Here is a 15,055-nt window from a genome sequence, read left to right as displayed (position 1 = left end):
CAGTAGTTAAGGCCGGTTCGGGAAGAAAATGGCATCCGTTCGCTTTTGCCCACTTCCGGCGTGGTACGCGCTGTTCGACTTCTTGGTGAGGACGATAGTGCGGGCATGACATGCGTGCGCCAGCAGTATGCAGAGTAGGCAGATCATGGTATCAGTCAGCGTGTAACGCTGATTTGACGCACGACCTGCCATTTTGGACGTTGCTGCTCCAATCAATGTCCTCCTGAACACGCACAGCTGAACGTACGTTCAGCTGCACGAGGGACCCCATCACCGACCCTATTTAAAGGGATACATCCAACTTGCAGGTAAATTGATTATTTCTCTTGTACTGGCTCTTGCAGAGTTTGTATGAATACTGGGTTGCTGGAAGACATTTATAAAGTTGGTAAAGTGTGCAGGGAGTGCTGCTGGATGTTGGGAAGGTGTTGGCTGCTACTGGAAGGCCTCTGAGTACACCACTTGCTCCCAGTCATGGGGCCTCTACTTACAGTGGAGGCTTTGTACTCTAGGAGAAGGAACTTCATTGTCTTCTCTCTAAACAGAGAGAAGCAGGAGGAGCGCGCACATGGCTTTGCCAGGATATCAGGCTTCCCCATCGTGCAGGGTGCCATCGACTGTATACATGTATCTTTGTGGACGCTGCATGTCAGTGCTGAGATATACCGTAATTGCAAAGGGTATCACTCACTTAATGTGCAGTTGGTGTGCAACCACGCCCAGCACATCATGATGGAGAATACCCGGTATCCTGGCAGCAGTCATGATGCCAGTCCACTGTGCCAGCAATCTTCCAGCCACCACGTTGAACCTGAGGGTGGCTGCTCGGCGACAAGGGCTATCCATTCTACACCTGGTTGATGACTCCCCTCCGCAACCCCTCCACTCGTGGCCAGCAGTCATATATTGACAGCCATGCTGCCACGAGGAACGTCATCGAGCAGATCATTGGGGTGCTCAAGCAATGGTTCTGCTGCCTTGACCGCTCGAGCGGAGCTCAACCAAGCAGGTGTCCCAATTCGTGGTGGTTTGCTGCATCCTCCACAACTTGGCCATCATGAGGGCACAGCCCTTGCCACCATGGATTCTGTGACCACCTCAGGAGGGGGAATGGAGGACCCCTGTTCCAGATGGCTGTCTGTGAACATCATCAGACTCCGGTTCCCCTGAATGAAACTCCAGGTTCCCGTTGCTCAACACTTCCCCACCTTACCATCCCTCTTGTCACAGAACATCACAGCGACCTCTTGGCCACAATGCTATAATGAAAGCCACCACAAAACAAACATTCCAATCATATTTTATAAATGATCAATTCTAAAACTACATAAAGTCATCTAATCACCCTTGTGCATTCCCTTAGTGCTTGTTTTCTGTGTGCATTTGTCTTTCCTAGTGCTCCTATGAAGTGCTACCCCAGTGGCTGCAGCCTGGCTGGTGGAAGGCTGCTGACTTTCCGTGGGAGAGACTGCAGATAACCTTGCAGGATGACCTAGAGCAGCTCTGGGCCTAGAAGGCCCGGCTGTCAACTGCACCACCTCAGGATGGGCGGCAGCAGTCTGGGATGACTGACTGAAGGGCACAGCAAGGGCACTGGTTGAGTGGCAGTGGTGGAAGTATGAATGCTGAGAGGACAGCAGGTTCGAGCTCCACGGAGCCACTGCCACTCCCCTAGGCAGCACCTCAGCAATTATAGTAATCTGTTGGAGGACAGATTGCTGGACTGCTGTGAGACCCTGCAAGCCCCTATCCACACTTGTAAACGCAGCCATGATGGCAGCAGTCTGAGCTTGCGTGGCAGCAAGCTGAGCCTGCATGAGAGCAGTCTGAGCTTGCGTGGCAACAAGCTGAGCCTGTATGACAGAAGTCTGAGCTTCCACTGCAGCACTCAGACGTTGGGTCGCTTCTGCTTGTGCTGCAATGGAGGCTGAGACATCGCCCATCACACCCAGCACCATGGTTGGATCCACAAGTGCTCTAATGGAGTTGCCCATCACTTCCATCCTGGAAATCATGGACTCCAAGCTCTGCGCAAAGCCCCGTGCAATGTTGGAGCCGGACTCCTCCATGCTCCCTGACAGTGACAAGAGGCACTCTGGCAGTCCTGCCGTTGTACCAAGCATTTCTATGTGCATGCCCATCACCCTTCTGAAGGCAGTCCTCATCTGAGTCCTCTGCAGCAGAACTCATGTGTGACCTCGTCCTCTGGGGAGCTGGCACCTGCGCTACCCTTTCTCCCTGCCCTGGCTGCAGCTCATTTGAATAACAAGCTAGTGGAAATGGAGATGATCATTCTAACAAGGCCTATTTTAAGCCCTTTTAGCTAGAAATGGTTACATTGCAAGATGCAAAATCACACTATTGTGAAATCAGAATTATGGTCAATCTTGATATAACAATCTCAGTTGTGTGTGTCTGGGGGAGGGAACGACAACTGTGAATTAGTAACATTACAAGTTAAAACTAGTTTAATTGCATTTAAATCAATATACTGTAAATAAACTTGCTCAAATTTTTTTAAGTAACATGTAAAACCTCACTGCTCTGCATTATAAATTCAAGTCCGAAATAGCTAGCTAAGAAAACCTGTAAGAAATTTCTTCATGCTAGCAAATTACTTAAACTCTTTACAACTTTATAAAAGCTCGCACTTACCTCATTACTTATCCTAAGGGTCATATTCCTTCTTCACCAAGTACTTGCTTGCAAGCAGTTACGCAACATACTGAATTGCAGGTGTTGAACGATCCTGACATCGAGCTCGATTAGGCAAAGAGCCAAGTTGCGTGCTGTACCATATGGCACAGAATCATAGAATGATACAGCAGAGAAGGAGGACATTCAGCACATCGTACCTGTCCATCTGCTGCTGAAACCCTCATCCATGCCTTTGCCTCTAGTCTTGACTATTCCAATGCACTCCTGGCCCTCCTACCTTCTGCCCTCCATAAACTTGAGGTCATCCAAAACTCTGCTGCCCGTGTCCTAAGTCACACCATGTCCCATTCACCCATCATCCATGTGCTCACTGACCTTTATTGGCTCCCGGTTAAGCAACACTTCAATTTTAAAATTTTCATGCTTCTTTGCAAATCCCTCCATGGCCTCGTCCCTCCCTATCTCTATAATTTCCTCCAGTCCTACAACAGATGTTCCTTTTAAGCTGTGCGGCTGCGCAGCACTCTGAACCTCCCGTGCAACTGGCCGGCTGGCTTTTTAATGGGAAAAACCACGCATGCACGGTATTTTGAATGGGCTGCGCAGCCCCTTAAAGGGAGTGCTGCACTGTCAGCGGTGCCGCCTTTCGGCTGAGATATTAAACCGAGGCCCTGTCTGTACTCTCAGGTGGACGTAAAAGATCCCATGGCACTATTTCGAAGAAGAGCAGGGGAGTTATCCCTGGTGTCCTGGCCAATATTTATCCTTCAATCAACATCACTAAAACAGATTATCTGGTCATTATCACATTGCTGTTTGTGGGAGCTTGATGTGTGCAAATTGGTTGCCACATTTCCTACATTACAACAGTGACTACTCTTCAAAAAGTACTTTGTTGCCTGTAAAGCACTTTGGGGCGTCTGGTAGTCGTGAAAGACGCTGTATAAATGCAAGTCTTTCTTTCATTCTTTCGTGCCTGGTGACTCGCCACGTGCAGATCCTGCCTTTATGTTACCTCCTAATGTTCGTACAGTGCCATTTTCTGAGCTGGTGCCTGTGAGTGTCAGATTGAATGGCGGTGTCTCTTTATCGCTCTCTTCCTCTTGTTGTTCATGCACAGGCTGGGCTGGTTGGAGTTCTTGGGTATCTGAAAGGCTCATGGGTAGGGTTGTGGTGAGGGGAGGGGTGGGAGGAAGCAAGATGTGCATGCTTACACCATCAGTAGCTTGTAAGTGAGAAGAGATTGTGGGATGAGGGTGAAGTGGGATGTGAGAAGGAGGATTAGGTATGAGCATACCGCCATCATCAACGCTTTTAGCCTCACTGATCGCCATGACCTCAGTGACGGCCCCTCCAATGATATCCAGCACTGTCTCCTCCAGCTAGATAAGGCTCTGCAGTGGTTCTTGCCCCCTCCCCACCTGTTAGCTGCTACTGGCACTGATTATGAGCCACCTTGGCCTGCAAGAGAAAGGGAAGTGTGTCAGTGAGTGTGGTGCACTGTGTTTGGGTGATGTGCCTGTCATGGTTGAATAGCTGGTATTTTGTGCACAGTGTGAGGCTTGCAACAGTTGTAAGTGTGTGAGGGTGAGATGAAGCTATGATTGTGAAGTATGAGTCGTGATTTATAGAGATTGTTGGTAGGTGAGAGATGGGGGTGTGATGCATTGAGCAGTATGTGAGGCTTGTGGTGCAGATGGTGGGATATGGCATTTGAAGATGCATTCACTGACTTTAGCCACTCGTGTGAGATCATTAAACTTCTTTCAGCCCTGGATCCAGGTCCGAGGGAAATAGTGGTGGCACTGACCACTTCAACAATCTGCTCCCACTGCCTTCGTACAGTCTGTCTGGAGGGCCTCCTGTATCCTCCTTTAGACCCCCTGCACTAAGGCCTCCTGTGCTGCGTCCGAGAACCGAGGTGCCCTTTCTCTGCTCTGTTGCAGCATTGGTACCTTCCCCTGTCCTTAGCTGCACTAACAATGAGGTGCTTCTTTCAGAAAACACCTCCCCTTTAAGAAGTGCAGACAGCATTTCACTCTGCAGGCAGCCTTTAAATAGAGATCACACTTCCCACAAAATTGGACCCCCACTGAGTGCTGAGCCAACCAGCTGCGCGTTCAGTGCTAGGCTCAGTGCTTTAATCGTGTTTATTAGCAGGCAGCACACATTTTGCGTGCTGCCTACATTACTTTCAAAGTGCATTGGCAGATCACGCATTGTGATCCCCTCATCCATTTTTGAGCCTTATTGAATTTAGCCCCCTGAGAATCTAGAATCCAGTTTAATTTAGCTATATTTTAACAATTATAAGAACATAAGAAATAGGAGCAGGAATAGGCCATTTGGCCCTTTGAGCCTGCGCCGCCATTCAATAAGATCATGGCTGATCTTGTACCTCATCTCCACTTTCCTGCACTATCCCCATATCTCTTGATTCCCTTAATATCCAAAAATCTATCGATCTCTGTCTTGAATATAGTCAGCGACTGAGCCTCCACAGCCCTCTGGGATAGAGAATTCCAAAGATTCACAACCCTCTGAGTGAAGAAATTTCTCCTCATCTCAGTTCTAAATGGCCGACCCCTTATTCTGAGACTGTGACCCCTGGTTCTAGACTCCCCAACCAGGGGAAACATCCTCCCTGCATCTACCCTGTCAAACCCTGTAAGAATTTTGTATGTTTCAATGAGATCACCTCTCATTCTTTTAAACTCTAGAGAATATAGGCCTAGTCTACTCAATCTGTCCTCATAGGACAATCCCCCCATCCCAGGAACCAGTCTGATGAACCTTCGTTGCATTCCCCCTGTGGCAAGTATATCCTTCCTTGGGTAAGGAGACCAAAACTGTACACACTACTCCAGGTGTGGTCTCACCAGGGCCCTATATAATTGCAGTAAGACATCTTTACTCTTCTACTCAAATCCTCTTGTAATAAAGGCCAGTTCTGATGAAAGGCCCCAGACCCGAAACGTTAACTCTGTTTCTCTCTTCATGGGTGCTGCCTGGCCTGCTGAGTGTTTCCAGCATTTTCTGTTATTTCAGATTTCCAGCATCTGCAGTATTTTGCTATTGTAATGATGACGTGTTTATCTGTTATCTTCACACTATTCACTAGAGACCTAACTTCACTTTCTGGACTCAACATTGAGTTCAACAATTTCAGACTATATTTGCTTTCCTAATTGCTTGCTGTACCTGCATGTTAACTTCCAGTGATTCATGTACAGGGACACCCAGGTACCTCTGAACACCAACCCTTCCCAATCTCTCATCATTTATGTAGAGAATTCCAAAGATCACAATTATGTATTTCACTTCTCCAAGTGACAGTCACTGACAATCACATTCAAACAGGCTTATATCAACTTCAAGGGTAGTGGTTTACTAAATTGCTGAAAGCTTGGAAGTGAACTGTTTCAGAAAGTGAAGTTAGGTCTCCAGTGAATAGTGTGAAGATAACAGATAAACACGCCATCATTACAATAGCAAAATACTGTGGATGCTGGAAATCTGAAATAACAACAGAAAATGCTGGAAACACTCAGCAGGCCAGGCAGCATCCGTGGAGAGAGAAACAGAGTTAACGTTTCAGGTCTGGGACCCTTCATCAGAACTGGAAAAAGCTGGAGATGTAACTGATTTTAAACAGGTGCAGAGACGGGGGGGTGGGGGGTGGCGGAGGAAGGAATTGAAGGAACATTCTGTGCTAAGGTAAAAGGCAGGAAAGGTAAAATGTTGCAAATGGGGATGACAAAATCATATAGCATGAAAAATGGGAGCAGGGGTTATAGTCTGAAATTGTTGAACTCAATATTGAGTCCAGAAGGCTGTAAAGTGCCTAATCGAAAGATGAGGTGCTGTTCCTCGAGCTTACGTTGAGCTTCATTGGAACAATGTAAAAGGCCAAGGACATAGAGATCAGAGTGGGAGTGAAGCTGAGAATTAAAGTGACAGGCAACTGGAAGCTCAGGGTCACCCTTACAGACTGAACTGGGGTGTTCTGCAAAGCGGTCGCCCAATCTGCATTTGGCCTCCCCAATGTAGAGGAGACCGCATACTGTATTTGCTGCTCACGATCTTTCGATTAGGCACTTTACAGCCTTCTGGACTTAGCATTGAGTTCAAAAATTTCAGACTATAATCCCTGCTCCCATTTTTCATGCTGCATGATTTTGTCATCCCCATTTGCAACATTTTATCTTTCCTGCCTCCCCCTCTTCTCTTCTTAGGCAGCCCCTCGGGAACCGAGGATGACTTGCTTCCACATTAAAAATGAGTTCACAGATGACTGATGAGTCCAATGCAGGACCTACAGTCTCTGTCACAGGTGGGGCAGACGGTGATTGAAGGGGCGGGTGGGTAGGGTGCTTGGGTTGACGTGTGCTCCTTGCGCTGCCTGCGCTTGGCTTCCGCTTGCTCCTGGCGAAGAGACTCGAGGTGTTCGGCGCCTTCCCGGATGTTACCTTAGCACAGAATGTTCCTTTAATTTCTTCCTCCCCTCCCAAACCCGCCCCTCTCCCTGTCTCTGCACCTGCTTAAAACCTGTTACATCTCCAGCTTTTTCCAGTTCTGATGAAGGGTCCCAGACCTGAAACGTTAACTCTGTTTCTCTCCACGGATGCTGCCTGGCCTGCTGAGTATTTCCAGCATTTTCTGTTGTTATTTAACACTTCATCATTGTCTGATCACACTGGTATTTTCTATCCTTAATTTTGACTGGTCTGTATCACACACCTGAAATATTTAGCATCCTGAAAATCCCTTGATAGTCTTTGCTCAATTAGAACATAAAATCAAAATTGAAATCTACTCAAACCAAGAGCATAAGAATATCATTATTGTTGGTATAAATGATTAACTGATCTGTTGAGCTCACTAGATCATATGTTGGATGGATTCCCTTTTCCATAGTCAATTCCAAGTGCCTTGTAGACTGACAATCTGTTACACATTATAGTGTGAGGTGATGTGACTGAGAAAAGTAACTCTAGACAATGAATTAGCTTACTTTCAGTGACTGGTGCAGAAGGACGCCCAGGTCTCGTTGCACTTCCCCTTCTCCCAATCTATTGCCATTTAGATAATAATCTGCCTTCCTGTTTTTGAGACCAAAGTGGATAACCTCGCATTCATCCACGTTATATTGCATCTGCCATGCTTCTGCCCAATCACCCAACCTGTCCAAATCATCCTGGAGTTTCTCGGCATCCTCCTCACAGCATACACGCCCACCCAGCTTTGTGTCATCTGCAAACGAGATATTACATCTAGTTCCCTCGTCCAGATCATTAATATATATTGTGAATAGCTGGGGTCCAAGGACCGATCCCTGCGGTACCCCACTAGTCACTGCCTGCCACTCGGAAAAAGACCCGTTTATTACAACTCTTTGCTTTCTGTCTGCCAACCAGTTCTCTATCCAAGTCAATACCTTGCCCCCAATCCCATGTGCCTTAATTTTACACGCTAATCTCTTATGCGGGACCTTATCGAAAGCCTTTTGAAAATCCAAATGCACCACATCCACTGGTTCTCCCTTATCAATTTTACCAGTTACATCCTCAAAAAATTCCAGTAGATTAGTCAAGCACGATTTACCTTTTGTAAAGCCATGTTGACTTTGTCCGATCCGGTCACTTTTTTCCAAGTGCTCTGCTATTACATCTTTTGTAATGGACTCTAGCATTTTCCCCACTACCGATGTCAGGCTTACCAGTCTGTAATTCACTGTTTTCTCTCTACCACCCTTTTTGAACATTAGCTACCCGCCAATCCATGGGTACTGTTCCAAAGTCTATAGAATTTTGGAAGATGACCAGCAATGCATCTACTATTTCTAGGGCCACTTCCTTAAGTACCCTAGGATGTAGATTATCAGGCCCTGGGGATTTATCGGTCCTCAATCCCATCAATTTCCCGAACACCATTTCCCTACAAATACTGATTTCTATCAGTTCCTCCCTTTCATTAGACCCTATGTTCCCCGACATCTTTGGGAGGTTATTTGTGTCCTCCTTTGTGAAGACAGAACCAAAGTATGTATTTAATTGGTCTGCCATTTCTTTGTTCCCCATTATAAATTCCCCTGATTCTGACTGCAAGGGACCTACGCTTGACTTCACCAATCTTTTTCTCTTCACATATCTATAAAAGCTTTTACAGTCAGTTTTTATGTTCCCTGCAAGCTTACTCTCATACTCTATTTTCCCCCTCTTAATTAATCCCTTTGTCCTCCTTTGTTGAATCCTAAACTGCTCCCAATCCTCAGGTTTACTGCTTTTTCTGGCCAATTTATATGTCCTTTCCTTGGATCTTATACTATCCCTAATTTCCCTTGTTAGCCACGGTTGAGTCACCTTTTTTGTTTTATTTTTATGCCAAACTGGGATGAACAAATTCTGTACTTCATCCATGCAATCTTTGAATGTTTGCCATTGCCCATCCGCCGTCAACCCTTTGAGTGCCATTCCCCAATCAATCCTACCAAACTCGCACCTCATACCATCGTAGTCTCCTTTATTTAAATTCAGGACCCTGGTCTCTGAGTCAACTATTTCACTCTCCATCTTAATGAAGAATTCGATCTTATTATGATCGCTCCGACCCAAGGGGCCTCGCACAACAAGATTGCTAATTAATCCTTTCTCATTACATAATACCCAGTCTAAGATGGCCTGATCTCTAGTTGGTTCCTCGACATATTGGTCCAGGAAACCATCCCGTATACACTCCAGGAATTCCTCCTCCACAGTATTGTTACTAATTTGGTTAGCCCAATCTATATGTAGATTAAAGTCACCCATGATAACTGCTGTGCCCTTATTGCACGCTTCTCTAATTTCCCATTTAATGCCATCCCCGACCTCTGCATTACTGTTTTCTGCCCCTTGGTATTTCTCAGTTCTACCCATACAGATTCCACATCATCAGAGCTAATATCCTTCCTTTCAATTGTGTTAATCAGCAATGCTACCCCACCTCCTTTTCCTTTCTGCCTATCTTTCCTGAATATTGAATACCCCTGGATGTTGAGTTCCCAGCCTTGGCCACCCTGGAGCCATGTTTCCGTAATCCCAATCATATCTCATTCGTTTACCTCTATTTGCGCAGCTAATTCATCCGCCTTATTACGAATGCTCCTCGCATTAAGACACAAAGCCTTCAGGCTTGTTTTTTTATGAGCACTTACAAATCAAATATACTGCAATTATTTTTTTTGTCATTTCCTAATTTAAGTGCTCTAAAGTCATCTTACTTTTGACAGGATGAAGATGACAATGTTTCACCAACAGGTGTTTCTGATCCTCCAAGTTTCCTGCTACAAGAACACGGTGCTCACTTCTGCTTTAATGCAAGGCAAGTTTATTTCTCGGATTCTCTGAAATTTATTTTCCACCAAACTTTTTGCTTTTTTAAATAAAAAAAATCATGAGTTAATTATTCATTAACCTGCTTTACTTTTAATTTTGTAGCCTTGATCTTCACAAGAAGTGTCCACTTTGTGATGTGGTGTTTCCACCCAACTATGATCAGAGCAAATTTGAAGAGCATGTTGAAAGTCACTGGAAGGTGTGTCCCATGTGCAGTGAGCAATTTGCCCCAGATTGTGACCAACATGTATTTGAAAGACATGTCATGACACATTTTCCTGAAAATGTTCAGAGCTTTGATTAAATTACAAAGCCTATTTAATTTCCTTGATCCATAACTAAGGTTGCTTACATTAATGAATGTTAATAATTTAGCTAGTACACTATATCGCTATCACTGAAAGGCACCTTTAATACTGGGCTTTGGAAGTAGTTTGCTATATTCTTTAAAAGAAAATCTTTAATCTCATATATACAATGCAGCATATAAATATGTTATGTAAAAGCATGAATAATCAGTGCAATGTTACTGATGTGCATAGTTGCAGTAGAAAACAACAAAGTGTATCTGATTTGAACACTACTTGCAATGCATCTTTATGCCATGGATGGTAATCCTAAAATTGATTGCAGTTTACCTTTTGGGACATCAAGCAAAAGCACATTTCCTGCATATAATCTATTAAGAATCTTAAACTGTATAGCATTTCAGCCTTCAAAACCTGTGACTAGATATTTAGTAGCTCATTTGAAATTGTCTTAACAAGTCAATCAGTTTAAACACGTCTGAAATCCTGAATTTGAAGTTTTGATCTCATTCCAACTTCATAAAAATATAAGAAATGAAGAGTGTATTTATCGACAGTTGTACCTGAATATATATCCTGTAAAACATTACATTTCCACTAAGGTGTTAAAAATGTCCTTCATTGTGAACCTGATATTTAATTTCCCTTTGCTGTAAATGCCTACTGGTAAATATTTTCTGAATAATTTTACTATTTTGTTAGATCAGGACACTTTACTGTATTTAAGATTTGTTTGTCACTGGTAATGATGTGCCCAGCTTTATGTTGCAGTGGAATTTCTGTTTACAATAAAGACAGGTCCAGCTGTTGGGAAAATTTTAATGTTTGTTGCACAATAATCCTTTGAATTATTGGAACTAAAATCATTGGAATAGAAAATAGAGATCATTTTTTTATTCACTTATGTTTATAAGAATGTTTAAAACATATTTGTCCTAAATGCAGGCATGCAATCCAATCCTTTGCAGGAGCGAGCAAGAGGCTCTTGCTTCTGAAGTATCAAAATCTGATGTGTTTTGAGGGGGTGGGGGTCTTGGCGGATGTATCTTGAGGGTGGTGCAACAACTGATGAGACGTTCTGTGTGAATTTCTGCACTTGCCACATGTAGGGCAGTTTTACATAAAAGGTCCCAGGACATTTGAAATGCAGGTATCTGAGTGATAAGTCACTCTGCAACAAATCACTTTTCCTTCTGATAATCTCCTAGAATTGAATGCGTACCACAATCTGATTGAAACTACATTTAACCCATTGTATATATTTAACTCTACAATATATTGATTTATTTGTGAAGTCATACAATCCAAAACAGTATTGCATATATTGCTACAGTATTAACATTTTTCTTCAATGAAATCTGCTGGTACCATTTTGTCTCGTAAGTTACTTATTTGAGGAGTTAAAAAAGCCTCATCATTTCTAAATTAGTGGAGCACATTTAAAGGCAGATTCTAGACTTAATTTCAGATTTACCTTTTTTTACATATATTTTGATTATTTATAGTATAGATTATTTCAGGGTTATATTTGCAGTAGCATACATTTTGCAGATGGAATAAAGTTTGCTCTGATCATGTTATTCTCAGCTCCCCTGTCCTCATCCAAACAAACCAGTAAGACCCCAGGTTCAATCTCCTGCCTGTATAGAGTTAACTGACCTCAGCCAGGATGGCAGTAGGGGAATTGCAGTTGTAGCATCACTGGATCTAGGAGGGGAAAATTGATCTTGTTCTTGCTCTTAATCACTGTCCTTTGACTCCTACTAGACATGTGCATGTTGGGTGAGGACAGGATTGGGCTCAACTGTGCACCCTGTGATGTCCATGCACATCCTGTAAATAACATTTCAAGGCTCTCACATGAAGGTACTGAAGTGTGAACAAAACCCATGGAATCTTATCCCAGCCAGGAGTCAACATCTTCGGGATTAGAGGGTAGAAGAAAAACACATCTTGGAAGCCAGGAGCGAGTAAAGTATCCACTTTAGTTAATATAAATTAAATTAACTGAAGCACATACATTAAATTAACAAACACAAAAATAGAGAGTTTAGCAAACAGTGAGAGCGACTATAAAAGACTTCAGGAGGGACATAGCGGAATGGGCAGGCAGATGCAATTTAATGCAAAGAAGTGTAAGGTTATGCATTCTGGGAAGAAAAACAGGAATATGAATATATACTCTGGCAATACATTGAAGAATGTGGATGAATAGAGATACCTAGGGGTTCAAATATAGAATTCCTTGAAATTGCAAGTGCAGATAGATAAAGTCATAAAAGGCTAATAGTATTTTACAGCATAGAATAAAAGGTTTAATATATTTATACAAGGCCATAGTTAGACGACTATTTCCAGTTTTGGAAGAGTATACAGCATAAATTTACCAAAATGACACTAGGGATGAGAAACTATGGTTACGAGGCAAGACTTGAGATACTGGGAATACATTTACTCTTAATTCAAAGTCACAATTAAAATTATTAATTGAACAAGTTGTTGTCTCATGCGGTGATGTTGGTTCGCTGCATACCTTCAAAAGACATCTGGACCAGTTCCTGGCTGGGGCAGAGATCACAGCGTACAAAAGGTAGGTGGAATATTATGTAGTATATGGTCACTGTGGTCTCCTGGACTTGGTTTGATTGCCTAAGGGGGTATGAGAGGAATTATCCGATTTTCTTTTTTCCCCTCTAATTTGGCCGTGGGGTTTTAATCTTTTTTTGCCTGTCCCATGTGATTATATGGCTACTAATGGGTGGAGTTGTTGTGAATCATGATGCTTAAGGCATCACGGCAGTGTGGGGCAGGCTTAATGGACCAGCTGGTCTTTTTCCTGTCCATTTTTGTATGTTGTATGGACATATATCTTTTTAAAATTCAAGAATCCTCAACTCTTTTATGGATAAGCAGGATACACAGGCTAAGGAACTGGGTATTGATTTGGGGGTAAGGGAATTGTGGATTCAATACTACATTCACTTTTATTCAGGCAAAGGTCTAAATTGAGTCTTTTAAACTTCAGTTAAATTGCAGAAAATGGTGTCAGAATTTTCAATATATGTTCAGGGTGTGAAGCTGAACTGGTGATAAGTACATTTGCTATGAGAACGGCCGTGAAATACTAACCTTTTGAAGTAAGATTTTAATGTATAGGAAAAGGTTTGAATCTGCTTGCCCCTCTATACTTGAGATTCTGGAAGATCTAGACCACTAAAATTAGGCATTTCTTGTCTCTGTTGCAGAAGTAATACTTTTAAAAACTGAGAGCAGTTCTCTGAAGTGAGATGTATGTCTCAGTTATTTCACTGGAAGAAGGAGGCCACTGCCTTTTTTAATAAATTCATGGCTAAATTCACTTGACCAGTGCCACTGTGTGTCCATGCCCAGTTTTTTTTCTCCAATGCTATCATTCACAAGAAGAAAGGAAAAATAGCTTAAGGGTATTACTGCTTAAGTATGAGCTCATTAATTGTTTGTACGTGAACTTTGCTGGTCAAGATTTCTATCCTCAGACTCGAAGTATACATTGTGCAACTCCACTATAACCTATCAAGACTTGTACTGCCTTGGCATTATATCTCAGGATTCTATTTGCTAGCTGCTCTTCTGTTTGTTCTATGCTCCATAACTTTGCTATACAATGAGGTTTGAACATGAAGCACCTGGCGAAGTGGGCCCACAAGGCGATGACTCACAGGTGGCTGAGGATGCTGCTGGTTACTCAACTGTGCCTGCCTCGAGTGCCTTTAGCCAGCTTCTGATAAGATTACTTTCAAGCTTACCATTTGTGTCATCAGCTCATGCAATACCCCAAACCAGTGATAAAACACTACAACTGAAATGACAGCAAAATGTATTATCCAAAATTTCATCTATATCTAGAATTTATGTGCGAGTGTGTAACTGATGTGCTATACAACATAATCCAGTGCTACTTCTAAGTACTTCCCTAGTGACTGTAGCAGGTGTGAGGTTACTAACTGCTTTGTATCTACGAGAGGCTCCCGAGATTGAAATGACCATCTGTGCCTGGACCCGAGATGGTCCAGCTGCATGTTGTGCTATTTCGGCAGCTGCAGGGGCTATCTGCCCTGGCCCTGCCTGCTTTCTCACACATACAGTCATCAGATGGTGGTAAAAAGGTAATGGATGTTTTGTCTTCCTGAGAGACTGTGACATAATCCATGGCCATTGCATGCTACAGTACAACAGTGATTTTTTTTATTCATTCGCGGGATGTAGGCATCGCTGGCAAGGCCAGCATATATTGCCCATCCCTAATTTCCCTTGAGAAGGGGGTGGTGAGCTGCCTTCTTGAACTGCTGCAGTCCGTGTGGTGAAGGTACTCCCACAGTGCTGTTAGGTAGGGATTTCCAGGATTTTGACCCAGCAACAATGAAGAAGCGGTGATATATTTCCAAGTCAGGATGGTGTGTGACTTGGACGGGAACTTGCAGATGGTGGTATTCCCATGCACCTGCTGCCCTTGTCCTTCTAGGTGGTAGAGGTCGTGGATTTCGGAGATGCTGTCGAAGAAGCCTTGGCGAGTTGCTGCAGTGCATCTTGTAAGATGGTACACACTAGAGCGCCGTTGGTGAAGGGAGTGAATGTTTAAGGTGGTGGATGGGGGCTGCTTTGTCCTGCATGGTGTCAAGCTTGAGTGTTGTTGGAGCGGCACTCATCCAGGCAAGTGGAGAGTATTCCATCACA

General features: G+C 43.6%; 1 protein-coding gene across 6 annotated transcripts in view; it reads left to right on the top strand.

The window, feature by feature from the left end:
- Nucleotides 1–11,164, top strand: part of tax1bp1b (Tax1 (human T-cell leukemia virus type I) binding protein 1b) — a 188,662-nt gene extending 177,498 nt beyond the window's left edge. For 5 of the 6 annotated variants that reach the window (XM_085988623.1, XM_085988627.1, XM_085988624.1 and 2 more), the window contains 2 exons: nt 9,929–10,020; nt 10,137–11,164. In XM_085988623.1, the coding sequence (XP_085844749.1) occupies nt 9,929–10,020; nt 10,137–10,338 (294 nt within the window). In that variant the 3' untranslated portion in view covers nt 10,339–11,164. The remainder of the gene's footprint in view (nt 1–9,928; nt 10,021–10,136) is intronic. The other variant, XM_085988625.1, reaches the window with a different exon arrangement.
- The last annotated feature ends 3,891 nt before the right edge of the window (nt 11,165–15,055 follow it).

This window comes from Somniosus microcephalus, chromosome 5 (assembly GCF_052327205.1).
Source record: "Somniosus microcephalus isolate GS21.2 chromosome 5, FLI_Smic_1.0, whole genome shotgun sequence".
Lineage (NCBI taxonomy): Eukaryota > Metazoa > Chordata > Chondrichthyes > Squaliformes > Somniosidae > Somniosus > Somniosus microcephalus.
The sequence above is the reverse complement of the archived record's forward strand: the minus strand, read 5'-3'. Positions and strand labels throughout refer to the sequence as shown.